Below are 20,953 nucleotides of genomic sequence, written 5' to 3'. Positions count from 1 at the left end.
CATCAGTTAGAATGGCAATCATTAAAAAATCTGGAGACAGCAGATGCTGGAGAGGATGTGGAGAAATAGGAACACTTTTACACTGTTGGTGGGAGTGTAAATTAGTTCAACCATTGTGGAAAACAGTGTGGCAATTCCTTAAGGACCTAGAAATAGAAATTCCATTTGACCCAGTAATCCCACTGCTGGGTATATACCCAAAGGATTATAAATCTTTCTGTTATAAAGACACATGCACATGTAGGTTCATAGCAGCACTGTTTACAATAGCAAAGACCTGGAACCAACCCAAATGCCCATCAATGATAGACTGGACCGGGAAAATGTGGCACATATATGCCATGGAATACTATGCAGCCATCAAAAACAATGAGTTCATGTCCTTTGTAGGTACATGGATGAACCTGGAAACCATCATTCTCAGCAAACTGACACAATGACAGAAAATCAAACACTGCATATTCTCACTCATAGGTGGGTGTTGAACAATGAGAACACATGGACATAGGGAGGGGAGCATCACACACTGGAGTCTGTCGGGGGTAAATAGGGGAGGGACAGCAGGGGGTGAGGAGTTGGGGAGAGATAGCATGGGGATAAATGCCAGATATAGGTGATGGGGAGGAAGGCAGCAAATCACACTGCCATGTGTGTACCTGTGCAACAATCTTGCATGTTCTTCTCATGTACCCCAAAACCTAAAATGCAATTAAAAAAAGAATTAAGAGACTTTGTTAGACACTTCTCTCATTTAGTAGCTCTTTTGTGATTGCTTATTAAATATATATTAATTTAATAATTACTTCTTTCTTTCATATTTTTTAAATTTAGATAGGATCTCACTTTGTCTCTCAGGCTGGAGTGCAGTGGGGTGATCATAGCTCACTGCAGCATTGACCTCCTAAACACAAGCAATTCTCTAACTTTAACCTCACATGTAGCTAGGACTATAGCCTTCAGCCAGCAAGACTGTCTAGTTTTTTAATTTTTGTAGAGATGGGGTCTTGCTATGTTGACTGGGCTGGTTTTGAACACATGATTCAAGTGATCCTATCATCTCAGCCTCTCGAAGTGATGGGACTACAGGCCTGAGCCACTGCCCCCACCCAATTCAAAGTTTTTTATCCAGCACTGTCAGATACAATTTTAGTTGAAGATACAGTAGTTGATATAAATGCTAAAACCCCCTGCCTTTATGAAACTTACATTCTAGTAGAGATGTCAAATATTAAAGGAAGCCTGGCTGTAGTGGCTCAGAAATTCTTGCATTTTGGGAGGCCGAGGCTGGCAGATCTCATATTAGTCCATTCTCATGCTGCTGTAAAAGACACACCTGAGACTGAGTAACTTATAAAAGAAAGAGGTATAATTGGCTTACAGTTCAGCACAACTGGGGAGGCCTCAGGAAACTTACAATCATAGTGGAAGGGGACGCAAACATGTTCTTTACATAGCCAGGAGAAAGAAGTGCAGAGCGAAGTGGAAGTGCCTTATAAAACCATCAGATCTCAAGAGAACTCACTATCACAAGAACAGCATGGAGATAACCGCCCCCAAGATTCAACCACCTCCCCACTGGGTCTCTCCTATGACACATGGGGGTTATGGGAACTACAGTTCAAGATGAGATTTGGGTGGGGATACAGCCAAACCATATCAGATCTCTTTAACCCAGGAGTTCAGATCCCTTGAGACCAGCCTGGGCAGCATGGTCTCAATCTACAAAACAAATGAAGAAATTAGCAGGGCATGATGGTGCACACCTCTAGTCCCAGCTATTTGGGAGGCTGAGACCAGAGGATCACTTGAGTCTGGGAGGTTGAGGCTACACTGAACCATGCTCATGTCACTGCACTCCAGTCTGGGTGACAGAGGGAGATAGTGTCTTGAAAAATAAATAAATAAATAAAAGGAAATCATACCTTTTATGGAAATCATTCCCTCATAAATCTGATTTATGAAAAAAAATTAGAAGTTCAAAGGAAGACTGGTGGGTTGATTGAAAATGTAAATTTATTTCATACTCACTGAATTCGTCCAGCAGTCTCAATAAAATATTTAGCATCAACAGGTACTCATATGTTGGTGCTGTATTAAATTTTAATTAGAAAGTCATGGTCTCTATCCAAAGAAATGTACACAGTTAATACATTCCCAGTATTAAATACAACTTATTTTTTAGGTTAAGTAACTATTGTATAGCATTCAGTTCGTGTTATTGCCACATCTGCCTTTAACTGGCTGTTTCTTCAACTCTGATTGCAACGAATGTAAAATGTTCACTGATCATGCAGATGTATGTATAGTAAATAAATCCCAATGGAATATTTGGCTCTAGGCTACACCTAAGACTATAAATATTCCTACAGATTTAAAAGATATTATTTGGAGCATATATATGAAATGAATGTTTTCAAAACATGGAAATGCAAATGATCTTAATTTGTAAATAAATTAATTGTTCTTCATCTTATTGAATTTCATTTTGTAGTTACAGAGCTAAGGGCAAAGAATAAAATCTATGTATCCATCCGTTATCCATGTATCAGTTCTGTGTGTGCACATTTCTACATTTTCTAGATACATATTTTATTTTAGCCACATGGGCGTTTTTTTCAACTGGGCGATCAATTTTAAGAAAATGTAAATGTAAGAAAATGCAAAGAACCTTCTCTTGTGACTACAAAAGTATGCCATATCTTGGCTCAGACCCAATTCCACAGGATATCCGTTAGTGATTCTGCCTAAAAGTCTTCATTTTCAATGTTTATCTGTGAAACCATATCTTTTTTTATTATTCACATTAACATTAAAAATACACATGACGTTTATGATGAGTACAAAATAGAATACAACTGTAATCGACTATCTGTAATGACAAAATATGGGATTTATATCATTTTATGTAAAACAACTACATCATTAATTATAAAGCTTTCTTCCCCCTTTGAAAAACAGTGTTACATACACAAATCTTTATATTTGGTATTTTGTTCTAATTAAAGGAATTTTATTATGATTATACTGCTTAATAAATGAATAGGCCAGGTGCAGTGGCTCACGAATGGAATCCTAGCACTTTGGGAATCCGAGGTGGTGGATTGTCTGAGCTTAAGAGTTCAAACCAGCCTGGCCAACATGGTGAAACCCTGCCTCTACTAAAAAGACACAGGCATGGTGACACATGCCTGTAATCCCAGCTACTTGGTGGCTGAGGGAGGAGAACCACTTGAACCCAGGAAGAAGAGGTAGCAGTGAGCCGAGATTGCACCGCTGCATTCCAGCCTGGGCAACAGAGCAAGACTCTGTCTCCAAAAAGAAAAAAAAAAACAAAAAAAAAACAAGCAAACTCCAGCTTACTTTGGTGTGAACTAAGGAGGAGGGGAGGCAAGAAAAGAAGTGGAAGAAACTTACAAACATAAAAACCCTAACTCTCTTGTCAACAAATATTGGAAGTGGCAGCACAAAATTTATATATAAACATTAGATATATGAAGCAAACTTGTTTTTGAAATCCAACCCCTATTATGCATATAAATATTCTGTAACTTTCATTCCAAAAGGATCATGAGTATGTGAGAATCAATTTCTGCATCGCAGCAATAAAAAGTTATTGCAATAAATCACTTTGTCTTTTCTCCCAGGATTGACATCTTTAAGTATGTGATCTACGGCATCGCAGCTGCATTCTTTGTGTATGGCATTTTGCTGATGGTGGAAGGTTTCTTCACAACTGGTGCCATCAAAGATCTCTATGGGGATTTCAAAATCACCACTTGTGGCAGATGTGTGAGCGCTTGGGTATGTTGGTTCTCTATATTCAGTATTTAATGTCCATTTATTTAAATAGCACACAGGTGTTTGCATTCATCTTCCAAGAATTAAAGTGTTTTTTTAAACACAGTAACATTTCCTTCTGTGATGGCTATCTTAAATCGTGATAACATTATTTTTGAAAGTAAGATTATTCCTTGTGAAATATCAGTTTCAAATCCTCAGATTCTACGTAGCACAACTAGTTTTGTTTCTAGAAGTAGCAAAACTGTAGATTGATTTATGGAATTTTTTTTCAAAGAGCTTTGTGGTTCTCATGGCAATCCCAGAAAAATTCATCTCCAATTTATCAGCAATACATGTGCCTCTCTCCTGTTAAACATATATCTCTGTATTTTACTGTAAATTCGAGGATAGCTATATCATGTAATTTCTGTTTTCTATTAACTGAATAATTCTATTAATTTCAGCCTTAAATTTTAATTGATATAATATTTAATGGCAAATCAAATTTATAGTCTTACTCTAGAGTTTTGCAATACAGACAATGCATATATACTAATGCCTAAGAGTGGTAAAAATAAAAAGTAATATGGTTGAAAGTACTTTTGCCCTTTTATGCAAAATAATTTTCTATAATGAAATGTTGAAGCTTCCATTCTTGACAGACATATTTTACTTTCTTCTAATGTTATGTAACAGTGTCTAATTGTAGCATATAATTCATATTAAAAAGGTGGATATTACTTATTATTAAATATTACTTATATTACATGTTAAGTAATATAATACTAATAAGGAATAATATAAATTACTTCAATCTCACAGTAACATTAAAAAATACCTGTTAACCAGCAAATCTTTTTAATTTTAACCTGTTTCTAATTCATTTTATTATGTTTCTCAGTGTCAACAGTAACAACAATCTGATGAGATAGTTTACCTGAGTTGTGGGTATTTGTAGTGGTCTCTCTGGAATTATTTCTTATAAGAATTACCTATTTTTGGTTTGGGACAAAACTTATCGTAATACCCAAAGAGGTAAAACATATGAGTAAGAGTAGAACTAGAATCCCAATAATGTGACTAAGAGGCTTTAAACTGTGCCTTATTATTGAAATTATTTGAATCAGTAACATCATATTATAGACCTGGAGAAAGTTAGTTACACAGAGATCTTGGATTAATGAAAAATTAAAATATGAATAATTCGTGGTCCAATGTTCAGGGATGCCTAAGCAATTTCTCTAGTAAAAAGGCAAGGTCTGATTTTAAGATTTGTATCTCTTCTGCCAATAGAGTATAGTAAATTGAGTTATAGAGTAATGGGATTTTTTCTTACTGTTGGAACAGTAACGTTGTAATGCCACTGGTGTGCCTTGGCAAGTCACTTACCTTTTATGGATCACAGTTTCCTCATTTACAAAATGAGGATCATTTCTGAAGTTTATTCCAGTTCAACGAGTCTGTGATGCTAACGCCCTAGTGAAAAAATGGAGATAAGGGGGTCTGAAAGCACATCTTACCATAAGGTGATAACCCTCTGCCAGGAAAAGTGCAGTCAATTGTGTTATTTCATTCAGAATTTGAAAATTACTTCACAGTAAAAAGAAAAAACAAAGAAGAAACTGCATATCTATATATATCTAGAGATGCAGTTGGTTATCTGCCTGCCATTCAAGCATCTTACAGTATTTCACATAGGAATTTTCGAAGCAAAACATGAGCCACGTTTTTCTTTTTTTCTATAATGGCAACAATTGTGTCACCACTCCCACACAACAGACCAGAAGGTTGGCGGCAACTGCGTGGGTTCCTCCAGAGGCAACGCAGCAGGGTGTCAGCCCAGCAAGATGCCCCGCCCACCCCTGTAACACCTCCCTGTCACCCCGGAATGAGCAGAGCAGAGGCGGGAGTAGGAGCTGCATTCCCCTGCGTTCTGCAGAGGCAGCAGTGCAGCGGGTGAGGCTGGGAACCATACCTTGTCTGTCCCAGCACTCTGCCTTCATGAAGGGGACTAGCTCCAAGACAATCTTGCATGTTCTTCACATGTACCCCCAAACCTAAAATGCAATAAAAAAAAAAAGAGGTAAACAGTGGCGGCTGCAGCCAGTGCTGCAGAACCCTGCCCCGCTTCCCCTCTGCCAACCATCCCCCACACCCCCACCCCAGCTTGCATATCACGCAGCACTTGTAGCTCCAATGGAATCGAGGGGAAAAGAAATAGTTCTCTTCCACCCTCTCCTGCTACTTATTTCCATTGTACTGCTGCTGCTTTTTTTTTTTTTTTTTTTTTTTTTTATAGGCAGAATGTATCTTTTTGTCTACCTTACTATGTTCAAAGTGAACCTGTTAATCTGTTTTGCCTGTGTTCCATAGCTTTCAGTGTGTCTGGCTTTTGAAGGTATCTCAGTTCAACTCTGCTTGGAATATTGAATAAACTAAAGGGTGGAATTTTCTTTTTTGCAACAAGTATATTATATAAAAATCTTCCTTAGCTAATAGTAACAGAAGGTTGTTATACTATCCCTGTTTCTCTCTGCTGCATAAAGAGGAAAATGGTTACTAATTCAAACTACATCAGCAAAAATGCAATTAATTTTGAAGCAGCAGGCCGAGCGCGGTGGCTCAGGCCTGTAATCCCAGCACTTTGGGAGGCCGAGGTGGGTGGATCAGGAGGTCAGGAGTTCGAGACCAGCTTGGCCAACATAGTGAAACCCCGTCTTTACTAAAAATACAAACATTAACTGGGCATAGTGACACGTGCCTGTAGTCCCAGCTGAGGCAGGAGAATCGCTTGAACCTGGGAGGCAGAGGTTGCAGGGTTGCAGTAAGCTGAGATCATGCCACAGCTCTCTAGCTTGGGTGACAGAGCAAGACTTGTTCTCAAAAAAAAAAAAAAAAAAAAATTGAAACAGCATTGTATCACTGAATGGAGAGTGATAATCAATATTCCCTTTACTTAATGAATGCTTGTGAAAGCATAATTTGATCTGTATTCTGTGTTTCCTCTCATGCAATATCGGCCAATTCAAGTTGGTTACAACATTTTAATGCTATCTATCATTTGAAATCCAGAATTTGAGGCACATAAAACATAAAACCACAATATTAAATTTCTGGGGTGAAAATGATTATTAACCACTTTATTAAAACATTATACAAAGTTCTTAAAATATTTTAAGTAACAAAGTGTATTTACCTCAAATATTAAATGGCACCAAATTGAGTACATTCAAATACATGTTATTGAATACATTAAACATGAACTAATTAAGTTTAATGTAGAAATATTTTCTTTAACCATATTTTGTTATTAAAATTTAAACCAAAACATATTTATTCTATTGCAAGTTAGGAGACATTCAGTGTGTCACATTTTGAAATATTGGGATGATTTTTGCACCCATCCCCAATTTTCTTATTTCCATAAATTGCCGATTGTTACTATGACATCATCATGGATCTCAGAATTTATCTATACTTCTTCTGACATTTAGATTTTTAAATGCAAGGCTTTTGAGGTAATAGATTTCCTAAATGTACTAAACTCTATGGAATGTTTAATAAATTTAGTTTCCATAAGTTTACCTGCTCTGAGAGTTAAAACAATAATGTTTGGAAGTGTTTTTACTAGTTTGCTAGTGCTACCACAACAGGGTACTATGAAGTGGATGGCTCAAACAACGGAAATTCATTGTCTCACAGTTAAGGAAGTTAGAAGTTTGAGACCAAGGTGTTAGTAGGGTGGATTTTTTTCCTGAAGGCTGTGAAGAACACCCTGTTCCATGTTTTTCCTTTACCTTCTGGTAGGCTGTTGGTAATTTCTGACATCCAGTGGCTTATAGAAGTACCACCCATCACTGCCTTCATATTCACATGGTGTTTTTCCTGCCTGAAAGGCTGTGCCCCAATTTCTCCATTTTTATGAGGACAGCAGTCATAATGAAATAGAGTAAACCCTAATGACCTAATTTTTTCTTTCTCAACTCCTTAAAGATCAATAAAATAAATCTCTGAGATACTAGTGGTAGAATTTTATCATGTGACTTTTGTGAGGACACAATTCAACTCATAACAATCTTATTTTAACAGCAACGTGCTTCCATATGCAATTTTTTTTTTTTGAGACAGAGTCACCCTGGTTGGAGTACAGTGGCGTGATCTCAGCTCACTGCAACCTTTACCTCCCGGGTTCAAGCGATTCTTCTGCCTCAGCCTCCTGAGTAGCTGGGATTACAGGCAAACACCACCAACACCCAGCTACTTTTTGTATTTTTAGTAGACATGGTGTTTCACCATGTTGCTCAGGCTGGTCTCGAACTCTTGCCTTCATGATCCACCCTCCTCGACCTTCCAAAGTGCTGGGATTCAGGCATGAGCCACTGCGAGCGGCTCTCATATACAATTTTTAAAGCAACAAAATTGATTGCTATTGTTACCCTGTTTCAGAGATAAACATAAAAGTTTGAATATCCTAATCTGAAAATCCCAAATTTGAAATGCTCCAAAACGTAAACCTTTTTGAGCACCAACATGATGCTCAAAGGAAATGTTCATTGGCACATTGCAGATTTGACATATGTGGATTTGAATGTTCAACCAGTAACTCTAATGCAACTCTTACACAATCTGAAAAAATCTGGAATTCAAAACACTTCTAGCCCTAAACATTTCAGATAAAGGATATTCAACCTTTATTCTATTTGTTTAGCTTAAAACATCTGTCTTATTAGCATCATGTTTTGGTAGATTTCACCAAAGTATATTAGACTATTTTTAAGACATACTCTGTATAATTTTCTTAAAATATATTCTGTATGTTATAACTCACAGCTCCATTTCATAGCTTAAAGTCAAATTTTGGTACTAATAATAAGTTCAGTAATATTAATAGGAAAAATTTGTTAGGCACTTACATATGCCCATACTATACCTATCATACTAAATTGTAGGACATTGAATCCTTCGATAAACTATATCAGATAGATAGTAGAATTGTCCTCATTTCAGAGATAAAGAAGCTGACACCTGGAGAAGATGATTGACTTGCCTGGGGTACATGGTGGGTGATGAAGTCAGATTTGAATTCAAGCCTCAGGCACAGAGCCCATGCCACTAACCTGATGATTAGGTCTTCTCTTCCATTTTATGGTTTATTTGGGTTAATTTAATAGGAAAGTTATCTGTTCACAGGGTCTTTTGTAACTTTTGACAGTCATTTTCTGTTTTGCTTCTTAGTAAGATCATTCATTGGTCATTGGAAAGCTTTTCATTACAGGGATGTCCTCATTTTCACCTTTGCTTTTATTGACAATCATGAATTGCCTCTTTTTACAAATACAAGAATACCCTGCAGGATATGAAAGAACTTGGTAGCCTAAAATGCTTTTCTGTGACTAACAGACTTTTGATAACTAGCTGTAAGAAGGCCTAAGATAAATTTCTAAGTATTGTAAAGAAACTCTGCATTCTAGACTTTCCCTAAAATTTAGTCCTTTTAAAAATAAAACACATAGACACTCACACACACACACACACACACACACACACACACCATTTGAACCCAAACAGAGGAAACAGAATTTCTAGAATGAAGCCTTGCCTCTTTCTAGGAAACTCCAAATCTAACATGGGGAAGGCAACATCATTTTTTCTCGGATTTTAACAATAGACTTTAACTGTTTTCTTAGTAGGGAAAAGTTGGGGTGGGGTGCAAGAGGATGTAGACTTCTTCAAACATAGGGGTGATATTTTAAAATAATGTTTCAAAAAGCATTGCATGAGGAAAAAGGACCAGGATTTTATTTGCTGCAAGTATCTTACGTAGATCTCATGTATTGCTTCAGAACAGAGCTCTAACTATTAGGACAGTGGACCAGTCTCAGTGTAACTGTTGAGAGATTATGCTGGTATATAAATTATAGAAAGAAATAAATATGAATAAATGAAGTTCTTATTTGTTCTGATGTCTAATGTAAAAGTTGACCGAAATGTTTTGCTAGTCTCATAAGATGGCATTGATAAAATGGAAAACTCCGTGTAAAGCATCTAGTTTAGATTTTTAAACACAAGAGACTTACAGCAGCCAGAAATGGAAAGTTGATACAAAGTTTGCATCATGTGGATCACCATAAGTTGTGACTGAAATTCAGTTAAAATAAAAATAACTTCTCAAAATGTTGAACATTTTATTTTGTTTATATCTGTTTTTGATTTTTAAGATGATTCTAGTCATTGTATATACTCTTTGGCCAATACTTAAAACACTTTTATATATTCTCATATCAGATTGTCCTAGGATATAATTTTGTATAATTTATGACTGCTTACATTTTTATAATTCTGAAGTATTTTTTAAGTAAACATTTTATTTTGGAATAATTTTAGATTTACAGAAAGGTAAAGACAGCACAGTTTCTATATGTACCAAACTTAGTTTGCCCTATGATTGACACCTTACATTAATATGGTACATTTGTTTCAACTAATGAACCAATAGTGATACACTATTGTTAAATAAAAGTCCATGCCTCTTTCTGATTTCCTTAGTTTTTGCAAAATGTTCTTTTTCTGTATCAGTATTCCATATTACATTTAAATGTCTCTTCTTAGTCTACTAAGAATTACAACATTTTCTCAGACTTTCCTTGTTTTCAAAGGCCTTGACAGTTCTAATGGGTATTACCTAAGTAATACATTTTGTAAAGGAACTTCAGTTGTAATTTGTCTGATGTTTTCCTCTTTGGATTGGGGTTTTGAGTTATGAGGAGGAAGGTTACAGAGATGTATCTTTCTCATCACATCATATCTAGGGTGTCTAAAGTACTTTTACTGAAAAAGAAAAACTAAATACATGAAATGACACATTATCTGACCCATGCTTTCCTAAACAAAGTAGTTATGTTAAAAATAATTACATAAAAAATCTATTTTATAATAAATACCCTGTCTGTAGCAGATTAATAGTCTACAGGCCTCTATTTTGTTTTTGCATAATACTTAAAATCTCCAAGTTTCTAATTTTGTTAATATAAAATTAAATTATAGAATGTGATGCCCTCTGAAAAATTTTAGGGAAATATCTCCATAACTTATGAATTTCTAATTTCTACTTACAAATGTAGCATAGCTTAAATGAAGGCACCTCGAAGTATAGGTTTTTCAATCAAATTTTGCAATAAAGCCATGAATTAATGTCAAGGATAACAAGTGCTCATCCTCAGCTTCTTAGACTTGGTGACTCCCAAGAACACAATCTGGATACATTCACTCATATTAACTGTTGTCAGTGTGATTAGCCTCAATATTACACTTTCAGGTGACACTTCACAAAGGAAAATATGGTTTTTAAATTGGTTAGTTCGAGCTCAGATACCCTTTCAGTATGCCAAATATTTTCAAACATGTAATAGTTATTATTTAAATAGACCACTAAAGATGAAATAATAACCACAGATTACTAATGGGCGTTTAAATATTGATTGGTTAATGGATGCCTTTATTTTGCAACCAGAAATTGTATGCCTACTGTACTGGGAAAAATCTTTATGTAAATATATTTATTTTTAAAATTACTTTTGGAAAAACTCAAGAGCTATTTTTTTAGGACTTTGCCTTTCAATCAATAACATTTTACAAAAGATATTGCTTCACAACATTTTGAAACTCCATTTCTTTATCTCTGTTTCTCATTCTGAGATTAACTACTACTATGGTTTATATTTTAAGATTGCTTTATGGGGAAACTAAGTATTTTCAGGATATTAAAGTTTAACGTTTTCTGAAGAATTAGTAAGGCTAGCATTATTATATTGGGAACACTGGTCAAAGGTACATTTCTCAGGCTGGGGCACGGTGGCTAACACCTGTAATCCCAGCACTTTGGGAAGCCAAGGTGGGCAGATCACCTAAGGCCTGGAGTTCCAGACCAATCTGGCCAACATGGTGAAACCCCATCTCTACTAAAAATAAAAAAAAATTAGCCGGGCGTGGTGGTGGGCACCTGTAATCCCAGCTACTCGGAAGGCTGAGGCAGGAGAATCGCTTAAACTTGGGAAGTGCAGGTTGCAGTGAGCCGAGATGGTGCCACTGCACTCCAGCCTGGTGGATAGAGCAAGACTCCATCTCAAAAAGAAAAAGAAGTATGTTTCTCAGGCATTTATAGTATTCCTGATATTAAAATTATATTATATTGTTAATAGTCACGAAGTGGAATTTTTCTCTACAATAATATTTGCTGAAAACATATATGTTCTACTAAGCCAATGGCTTTGTCTTTTTTTTGGAAATGGCATTTTGCTCTTGTTGCCCAGCTGGCTCACTGTCACCTCCATCTCCCAGGTTCAAGCACTTTTCCTGCCTCAGCCTCCCAAGTAGCTGAGATTGCAGGCATGTGCCACCACACCAGGCTAATTTTTGTATTTTTAGTAGAGACAAGGTTTCACCATGTTGGTCGGGCTGGTCTCAAACACCTCCTGACCTCACATGATCCGCCCGCCTTGGCCTCCCAAAGTGCAGAGATTATAGGCTTGAGCACCACGCCTGGCCAATGCTTTTATTTTTATATAATTTGACTTTATTTGAATTTTGTTTTCAATTGAAAAAATAAAATATCTGGCTCCATTTTATTTATTTTAAGGATCTGTTACAAGGATTGATATGTGATGCTGAGTTGTTAAGGATTCATCAAGAAACAAAACAGAATCCCTGCCCCTGGGGTGCCCTTAGTATAGTCAGAATACATGGGAGATGTGTACATGAACTCATGCATGCCAAGCATATTGATGAGCATGCATAGAGCTTACAGTGTTCGCACAGAGAGGAGGTGATTAAAGTCTGTGAAAAAGAATTGTTGCTAAGGCTGGGCATGGTGGCTCACGCCTGTAATCCTAACACTTTGGGAGGCCAAGGTGGGCGGATCACCTGAGGTCAGAAGTTCAAGACTAGGCTGGCCAACATGGTGAAACCCAGTCTCAAAAAATGAATAGATAAATAAATTAATTAATTAAAAATAAAAATTATAAACAACAACCAAAAAGAAGTGTTGTTGACTAGACCTAAGGCCCAGTACAGTACACATTGTGGGCACACAGGAAATTTTAATGAGAGTGAGGCACCCCTAATGTGTTCATCAGTGCAGAACCACATATCAGAGGATGGTCCTGTAAGATTACAATACCATACTTTTACTGTACCTTTTCTGTGATTAGATCTGTTTAGAGACACAAATGTTTACCATCATGTTACAGTTACCTACAGTATTTGGTATAGCAACATGCTATGTAGATTTATGGCCTAAAAGCAATAGGCTATGCCATGTAGCATAGGCTTGTAGTAAGCTATATATCTAGGTTTATATAAGTATATGCTATGATGTTTGTACAAAGACTAAATTGCCTAATGATGAATTTCTCAAAATGTATTCCTTTCTTTAAAGGATGTATAACTGTATTAACAAATTAGTGAGTAAATGGGGCTCTTGATCTTGGATTCAGAGGATAGAAAAAACTTCCTTTTGTTTTGAGACAGACTCTCGTTCTGTTGCCCAGGCTGGAGTGCAGTGGAGCAATCTAGGCTCACCGCACCTCTGCCTCCGGGTTCAAGTGATTCTCCTGCCTCAGCCTCCTGAGTAGCTGGGACTGCAGGTGCACACCACCATGCCCAGCTAATTTTTGTATTTTTAGCAGAGACGGAGTTCCACCTTATTTGTCAGGCTAGTCTTGAGCTCCTGACCTTGTGATCCACCTGCCTCAGCATCCCAAAGTGTTGGGTCTACAGGCGTGAGCCACCAAGCCTGGCCAGAAAGAACTTCTACAAGTAACCCAGGAGGTGTGAATTAGAATGAAATATAGAGTACTGCAATCATCCATGTCCTAGATCAGAATGGAGAAGTTAAATAAGTGTCAAACCCTGATGTGTCATGTAAATCTTGAAGTATATGAACGTGATTTGTTGAGTGGATGAGACCAATGCAAGGTAATAAAGAAGAAAGCATTGCAGTTCATTTTTAAAAGTTGACTTCATTTGTTAGCACAATTTTAAATTGGCAGCAATATTGAGCAGGAAGTACAGAGATTCAAATATACTCCTTTCTCTTACATATATGCAGTCTCCTCTACTATTAAAATCTCTTCGACGGGCACGGTAGCTCACACCTGTCATCCCAGCACTTCGGGAGGCCGAGGTGGGCAGATCATGAGGTCAGGAGATCGAGACCATCCTGGCCAACATAGTAAAACCCCGTCTCTATTAAAAATACAAAAATTAGCTGGACATGGTGGCGTGTGCCTGTAATCCCAGCTACTAGGGAGGCTGAGTCAGGAGAATCGCTTGAACCAGGGAGACAGAGATCGAGCCACTGCAATCCAGTCTGGCGATAGAGTGAGACTCCATCTCAAAAAAAGGGAAAAAAATCCCACGCCAGAGTGGTACATTTGTTACCATCAACGAACCTGCATTGACACATCATCACCCAAAGTCCACAGTTTAAATCAGGGTTTATTCCTGATGTTGTATATTCTATGAATTTGGACAAACATATAATGTCATGTATCTACAATTATAGTATCACACAGAGTGCTTCATTGCCCTAAAAGTATTCTGTGCTCCATCTACTCATCCCTCCCTCACCCCTAACCCCTGGACACGGCTGATTCTTTTACTCTTTCCACAGTTTTGCCTTTCCCAGAAAGTCATCGTTGGAATCACGCAGTATATAGCTTTTCACAATTGGCTTCTTTCACTTAGCAATATGCATTTAAGGTTCCTCCACATCATTTCATGGCTTTATAGCACATTTCTTTTCTTTTTAAAAATATTTTTATTTTACTGATTGGTTGGTTGAATAAATTGACGTATAAAAGTTGTATATATTTATTCTGTACCACATGTTGGTTTGAAATATGCATATATTGTGGAATGGCTAAATCAAGCTAATTGATATTTGCATTACCTCAGATGGTTTGTTGTATTGAGAGCACTTAAAGTCTGCTCTCTTACCAATGTTCAAGAATACAATACAGTGTTATTAACTATAATGGACCATGTTGTACAATAGATCTGTTAACGTATTCCTCCTGTCTAACTGAAATGTTGTGAGCTTTGACCAGTATCTCTTCCCAAACCCCATCACCCCCAGCTCATTTCTTTGTAACACTGACTCACTGACTAATATTCTATTGCCTCGATGTACCATGGTTTGTTTCTCCATTCACCTACCCAGAAACATCTTGGTTGTTTTCAAGTTTTGGCAATTAGTAAAATGCTTTAAACATCTGCTTGCAGGTTTTCCTGTAGATCAGTTTTCAACTCATTCAAGTAAATACCAGCAAGTCAATGGCTGGATTATATGGCAACAGTGTGTTTAGTTTTTTTAAAAAAATATATATTTATTATACTTTAAGTTGCAGGTTACATGTGCAGAGCATGCAGGTTTGTTGCATAGGTGTATACATGTGCCATGGTGGTTTGCTGCATCCATCCCCCCATCATCTACATTAGGTATTTCTCCTAATGCTATCCCTCCCCAATCCCTCCACCCTGTGCTATCCCTCCCCTAGCCCCCCCATCCTCAGACAGGCCCCGGTGTGATATTCCCCTCCCTGCTTCTATGTGTTCTCATTGTTCAACACTCACTTATGAGTGAGAACATGTGGTGTTTGGTTTTCTGTTCTTGTGTCAGCTTGCTGAGAATGATGGTTTCCAACGTCATCCATGTCCCTGCAAAGGACACGAAGTCATCCTTTTTTATGGCTGCATAGTATTACATGGCATATATGTGCCACATTTTCTTTACCCAGTCTACCATTAATGGGTATTTGGGTTGTAATACATTGCCAAACTCCTTTCCAAAACTGCTCTACCATTTTGCATTCCCCCCAAAAATATGTGAGAGTTTCTACATTGCAATTAGTTTTACATTTTAGAAAAACTATTCTGACTAAAAGTAAAGGCTGGATTGAAGAGGAAAAATGCTTGAGGTAGGGAAAATTTATATCTTTTGCTCTGACACTTATGTTCTCATTACTTAATGATTTTATATATAGTTATTTCACTACCATGTTTACTTCCAATGGCATGAGCAGTGGTTATTATTTAAACTTTCTATGTTTTAATTTGGCCACATCATTTCTAAATTAACATGACCTTTTTTCTAGCTGCGATTTTGGGTGCCCATCCTAATCCTAATAGAATCTTCTTGGTTTCTCTCTCTCTCTTGCTCTATCTATCTATCTAGATAAGTTCAAGTAAATACTAGGGATTTCAAGTAAATACTATACATATATATACTTCAAGTAAATGCTATAGACAGATAGATATCGATCGATCAATCGATCGATCGATAGATAGATAGATAGATAGATAATTGCTTGTCCTGCTGGTATTTTATTTGTTTTGTTTTGTTTGTTTGTTTTTTGGAGACAGAGTCTCACTCTGTCACCCAGGCTGGAGTGCAGTGGTGGGATCCCAGCTCACTGCAACCTCTGGCTCCCAGTGTCAAGTGATTCTCCTCCCTCAGCCTCAAAAGTAGCTGGGATTACAGATGCCTGCCACCATGTCCGGCTAATTTTTGTACTCTTAGTAGAGACGGGTTTTCACCATGTTGGCCAGGCTGGCCTTGAACTTCTGACCTCAGGTGATCCGCCTGACTCAGCCTCCCAAAGTCCTGGGGTTACAGGAGTGAGCCACCATGCCTTGCCTAGCTAAATATGGTTTTAAGTGGGAAAGAAAGAAAAGCACTAGTTGAAAAATGTGTGCGAGCTGGTGTGCAGGCAAGAGGGCGTACTCCTGTTATCATTCCCTTCCCTCAAAACCCCCAGTATATTATACAGGGAGGTAGAACAACCCTGTGGCAAATAGTTAGATGTTTTCTTTGGTATGCCTCATTCCTTTGACGTATCATAATAATATTAAATGTACCTGCCACTGTTTTTGTTTAACTGCCTTCTCTGGTGCTTTAAAATTTTTTCTATCACAAATCTGGATGTGTTTTTTTTTAAACAATCATTTCCATCTATATACTTCCGTTTTATTTCTACTGAATGTGCTAAAAAGTATTCAAGTAGCATTTTTTTTAACATTTTAAATATTTGAAGTTCTGAGTCAATGATAATCTCTCAGCAGGTTGATACTTGTATATGACATATGTGGTGCTCTCTTGGATTTTGATAAAGCTTATAATTTCCTTTACATGATCAATTTTAAGAGCTATTTTTGTCTTATAACTTCACATATAAATTATAGCTTGTATGTTGCCATTTGGTAGAAAAATGGACATATTCTCACTGGCCTGAAACATTTCTCACTTCGTCCCAGGACAATGATATGCAGATATGTACCAGTATTCATTTCCATGTCTTTTCCTTGTCTTGCCCAACTGTCTGAAGGTTCCAATGGAAAGGCTGATTTGAAGAGCGATAACTCACGCTTCAAATTATGGAAACATCATTAAAACAATAATTATATTTTAGTGTGGCCTTCTTCATTGCTCCTTTTCAAGTTTAAAAATTAAAGCTAACTTCCTCAGTGACTTCCCTTTTTCTTTTCTTTTCTTTTTCTTTTTTTTTTTGAGGCAGAGTCTCACTGTGTCACCAAGACTGAGTGCAATGGTTCAATCTCCGCTCACTGAAACCTCTGCATTCTGGATTCAAGTGACTCTCTTGCCTCAGCCTCCTGAGTAGCTGGGATTACAGAAGCCCCACAACCACGCCTGGCTAATTTTTGTATTTTTAGTAGAGACGGGATTTCACCATTTCATCTGAAATTAAATACCCATCAAGGAATACACACTGGTTATCACTCACTTCTAATGAAATTACACTTCTCTTGGATATTGAGATGTAGTCAATGTGTCAACATTGTTTAAACTCTCCATCTGACTTAGAAAGATAACATCCTAGTGTTTTTATCAGACTTATATATAAATGTATTAAGTATATACTAATTGCACAACTAAATGTGTTCAGGGTTTGCCTGTAAATCTGGTATCTTATTTTTGGTTACTTAGCAAAAATATTGAATAATGAAAGTTAGAATAACCAAGGTAGAAAAGTCCATAATAATTGTTCATCAATGGCAGAATTATCTTATTTGCAGGGGTGGTAATAAAAAGTTTCACACTGTCAACCTAAGTGAGATAATATAGCCATCACTAGAATTTTTCTTCCACATAAATCAGATCAGCATATGCATTCAATGACAATTTCATTTACTTGTTTTTTTTGCTTCTTCATTCTAATTTTCATTAATTTTAATTTGAGGAATAAGAAGCAAGACCCTTGTTAATGGAAGAATTTGAGTAGTTTTAGCTCATTCTTCATTATCCTGTCTTATTAAAGTAATAGCAACAATTTTTTGTGTGTTTTTAAAAAAATTATGACTATATTATGTATACTTTTTCCAGAAATATTTTTGTTAACCTTTTAGCAACATATTTTCTTTATTCAGCATTATATTTCTAAGAAAATATTTACAAGCTGAGAGTATGTCTAGTGTTTCTATTTTCTAACATAATATATTAAAATTTTCAACACTTGAATTTATATATTTATCACTAGGGCCATATTTGGTTGTAGACTTTTATGTCCATCTAATTCTCTTTTTAATTTTGCTGTGCCTCAGAATCTTTCCAACCAATGAGAAATTATCATCTTGTAAAATCTTGAGATTTGTCAGTTTAAAAATGACATTTAACTGTCAATACTGTATTATTTTGAACAGTTGCCTTTTATTTGTCATATTTTTATTTTTAGTTATCAGGTAAATGTATCAAAACCCAGTAAATCATAATGATAAACACACGGTAAGATATATTTCCTCACAAGACAAGCCTTACATTCACAGCATCATTCATTCACCAAATGTTTGTTGAGTGTCTACCATGTTCCAGGCACTACTTTGAGCATTAGAGATAAGCAGTCAGTAAAACAGACAGAACGTTGGAGATATTTCCCTACCTTAGCTCAAGAGCTCATGCTCTGATTTCTATTAATTTTAACTGGGAACAAAATAACTCTGGACAATATGATGTGATAAACTTACCAAGAGCGTGCTTGCCTTTGCAGTGCAGTTTTCGTGACTAGCATTGTGTGGCTTTAGACATTATATAAACCTGCTTTATCTAATAAAATAAATTTATGGAGCATAATAATTGATTTTGATTGTGTTAAATTTCCCTTAACTATTTTTTTAAAAAGGACTTTGAGTACTTTTAATATTCTTTTACCTTCTGCAGAGTAACAATACATAGTAATACTGTGGTTATTTTAATGGGCTGATATTTTTATTTTGCTCTTAAAAAAGGTATCTTATATGACAGTAATTAAGATTTTCTTTCTCTATGTCTAAGGTAACATATTTTCAGCCGTTATACTTACTGTCTGAAAATTCTCTGTAGTTTTATCCCTGTAGTTCAGTGTAGGAAACCAGACTGTTTCACAGATCATTTTATTTTGATGAAATCATCCTTAACAACTGAGATTGAAGTATGTAATCATTTCGCAATGACATTGGTGATTTTTATGAACCAAACCACACAGTGAGCACTTAGATCATAATATTAGCTTTTCACATATGCTCATGAATAAATTTCTCAAATCATTTTTTGTTATATAAATAGATTTTATTTTTTAGAACACTTTTAGGCTCACAGCAAAATTAAGCAGAAAGTACCAGGATTTCTTACATAGCACCCCTTCCCAACACGTGGATAGACTCCCATTATCAACAGTCCACCAAGACCAGAATGGCACATTCACAATCAAAGTGTCTACATTGACACTTCACAATTGCCCAAAGTGTACGGTTTAGATGAGGGTTTTCTCTGAGCGTTGCACACTATTTGGGTTTTGGCAAATATATAATGACATGTATCTACCATTATACTTTCATACACAATAGAGATGAGGGTTTTCTCTGAGCGTTCCACACTCTTTGGGTTTTGGCAAATATATAATGACATGTATCTACCATTATACTTTCATACACAATAGTTTCAGGGCTTTAAAAATCCTTTGTGCTCCACCTATTCATCCCTCTCATCCCCTTACACTTGGCAACGGCTGATCTTTTTAATGTCTCCATACTCTTTCTTTTTCCAGAATGTCTTAGAGCCAAAATTACACAGTAAGTGACTGACTTTTTCTGATTGTTTTTTTCACTTAGTCATATGCATTTAAAATTTCTCCATCTCTTTTCATAGTTTGATAGCTCATTTCTTTTTAGTGCTGGTTAATATTCCATCCTTTATCTAGAGGGGCTGGAGTGTATTTATCTGTTTATCTACTGGAGGACACCTTGGCTGCTTCTAAGTTTTGGTAATTTTGAATAAAGTTGTTATAACGAATCACTTAAAAATAATTTTCTAACAACTTAAGCACAGGTAGTTTTGGGCTATAATACTGATGATGATGATGATGATGATGATTCCATATTTTTGAGTAATTTACATAATGACTTAGTAACTTCCTCTGCATTAAGCTATACACTGTGTAATTTCCAGAGCCTTCTGGATTGTAATGCTTTTCCGCCTTGCATTTGTAGTGATCGTATATTCAGGTATGCATTTTCTTCCCTTTGACTTGGTGTTTTCCTGCCTTAGTGTTGTAGTTTTCAACAGGAAAGAAGTTATTTTTCACTCAGGGAAATTGAGACATTTTGATTGCACAACTGATATCTGACATCTAGTGGTTAGAGGGCAGTGATATTGTTAAACGTCTTATATTGTACAGGACAGTCCCCTTAACAAAGAATGATCTGGCCTCAAATTCAGTAGTGACAAATTCGAGACACTCTGATTTCAATATCTAGCTCATGTCCGGTACCCCACTCATTCATGCCTTTGGCTGTTTCATTGACATTAGTATGCATGTCTGGCTTATTATCTCATTGTTTATTAAACATTAGGGATAGTACCCTGTCAGAGTCTAAAGCTGAAGATCAAAGAAGTCTTTACAACAAATGTACTCCTGAGATCTCCTTTGATTCCTATGTAGAAGGAGTTCTTAACAATGAATATCTATTAGAATCATGTGCAGTGATTTTAAAAATGTAGGTGTAATTAGCACAGGAGAAGCCTGAGCTGCTTTTTCTCTCTCACATTAACCAGATGATCCTAATGTCTGGCCATGGTGAAAACCACTATTAGAAGCTGCATTCCCTCAGCTATTGTCTACCTATT

General features: G+C 36.4%; 1 protein-coding gene across 3 annotated transcripts in view; it reads left to right on the top strand.

Moving 5' to 3' along the window:
• Positions 1-20,953, top strand: part of GPM6A (glycoprotein M6A) — a 375,929-nt gene that overhangs the window by 331,622 nt on the left and 23,354 nt on the right. For all 3 annotated transcript variants that reach the window (XM_017498542.1, XM_037727886.1, XM_017498544.1), the window contains exon 3: positions 3,645-3,801. In XM_017498542.1, coding sequence (XP_017354031.1) covers positions 3,645-3,801 — 157 coding nt within the window. The remainder of the gene's footprint in view (positions 1-3,644; positions 3,802-20,953) is intronic.

The sequence above is a fragment of the Cebus imitator genome, unplaced genomic scaffold, assembly GCF_001604975.1.
Source record: "Cebus imitator isolate Cc_AM_T3 unplaced genomic scaffold, Cebus_imitator-1.0 Scaffold243, whole genome shotgun sequence".
Lineage (NCBI taxonomy): Eukaryota > Metazoa > Chordata > Mammalia > Primates > Cebidae > Cebus > Cebus imitator.
Note: the sequence above shows the minus strand (reverse complement) of the source record. Positions and strands in the feature narration are given on the sequence as shown.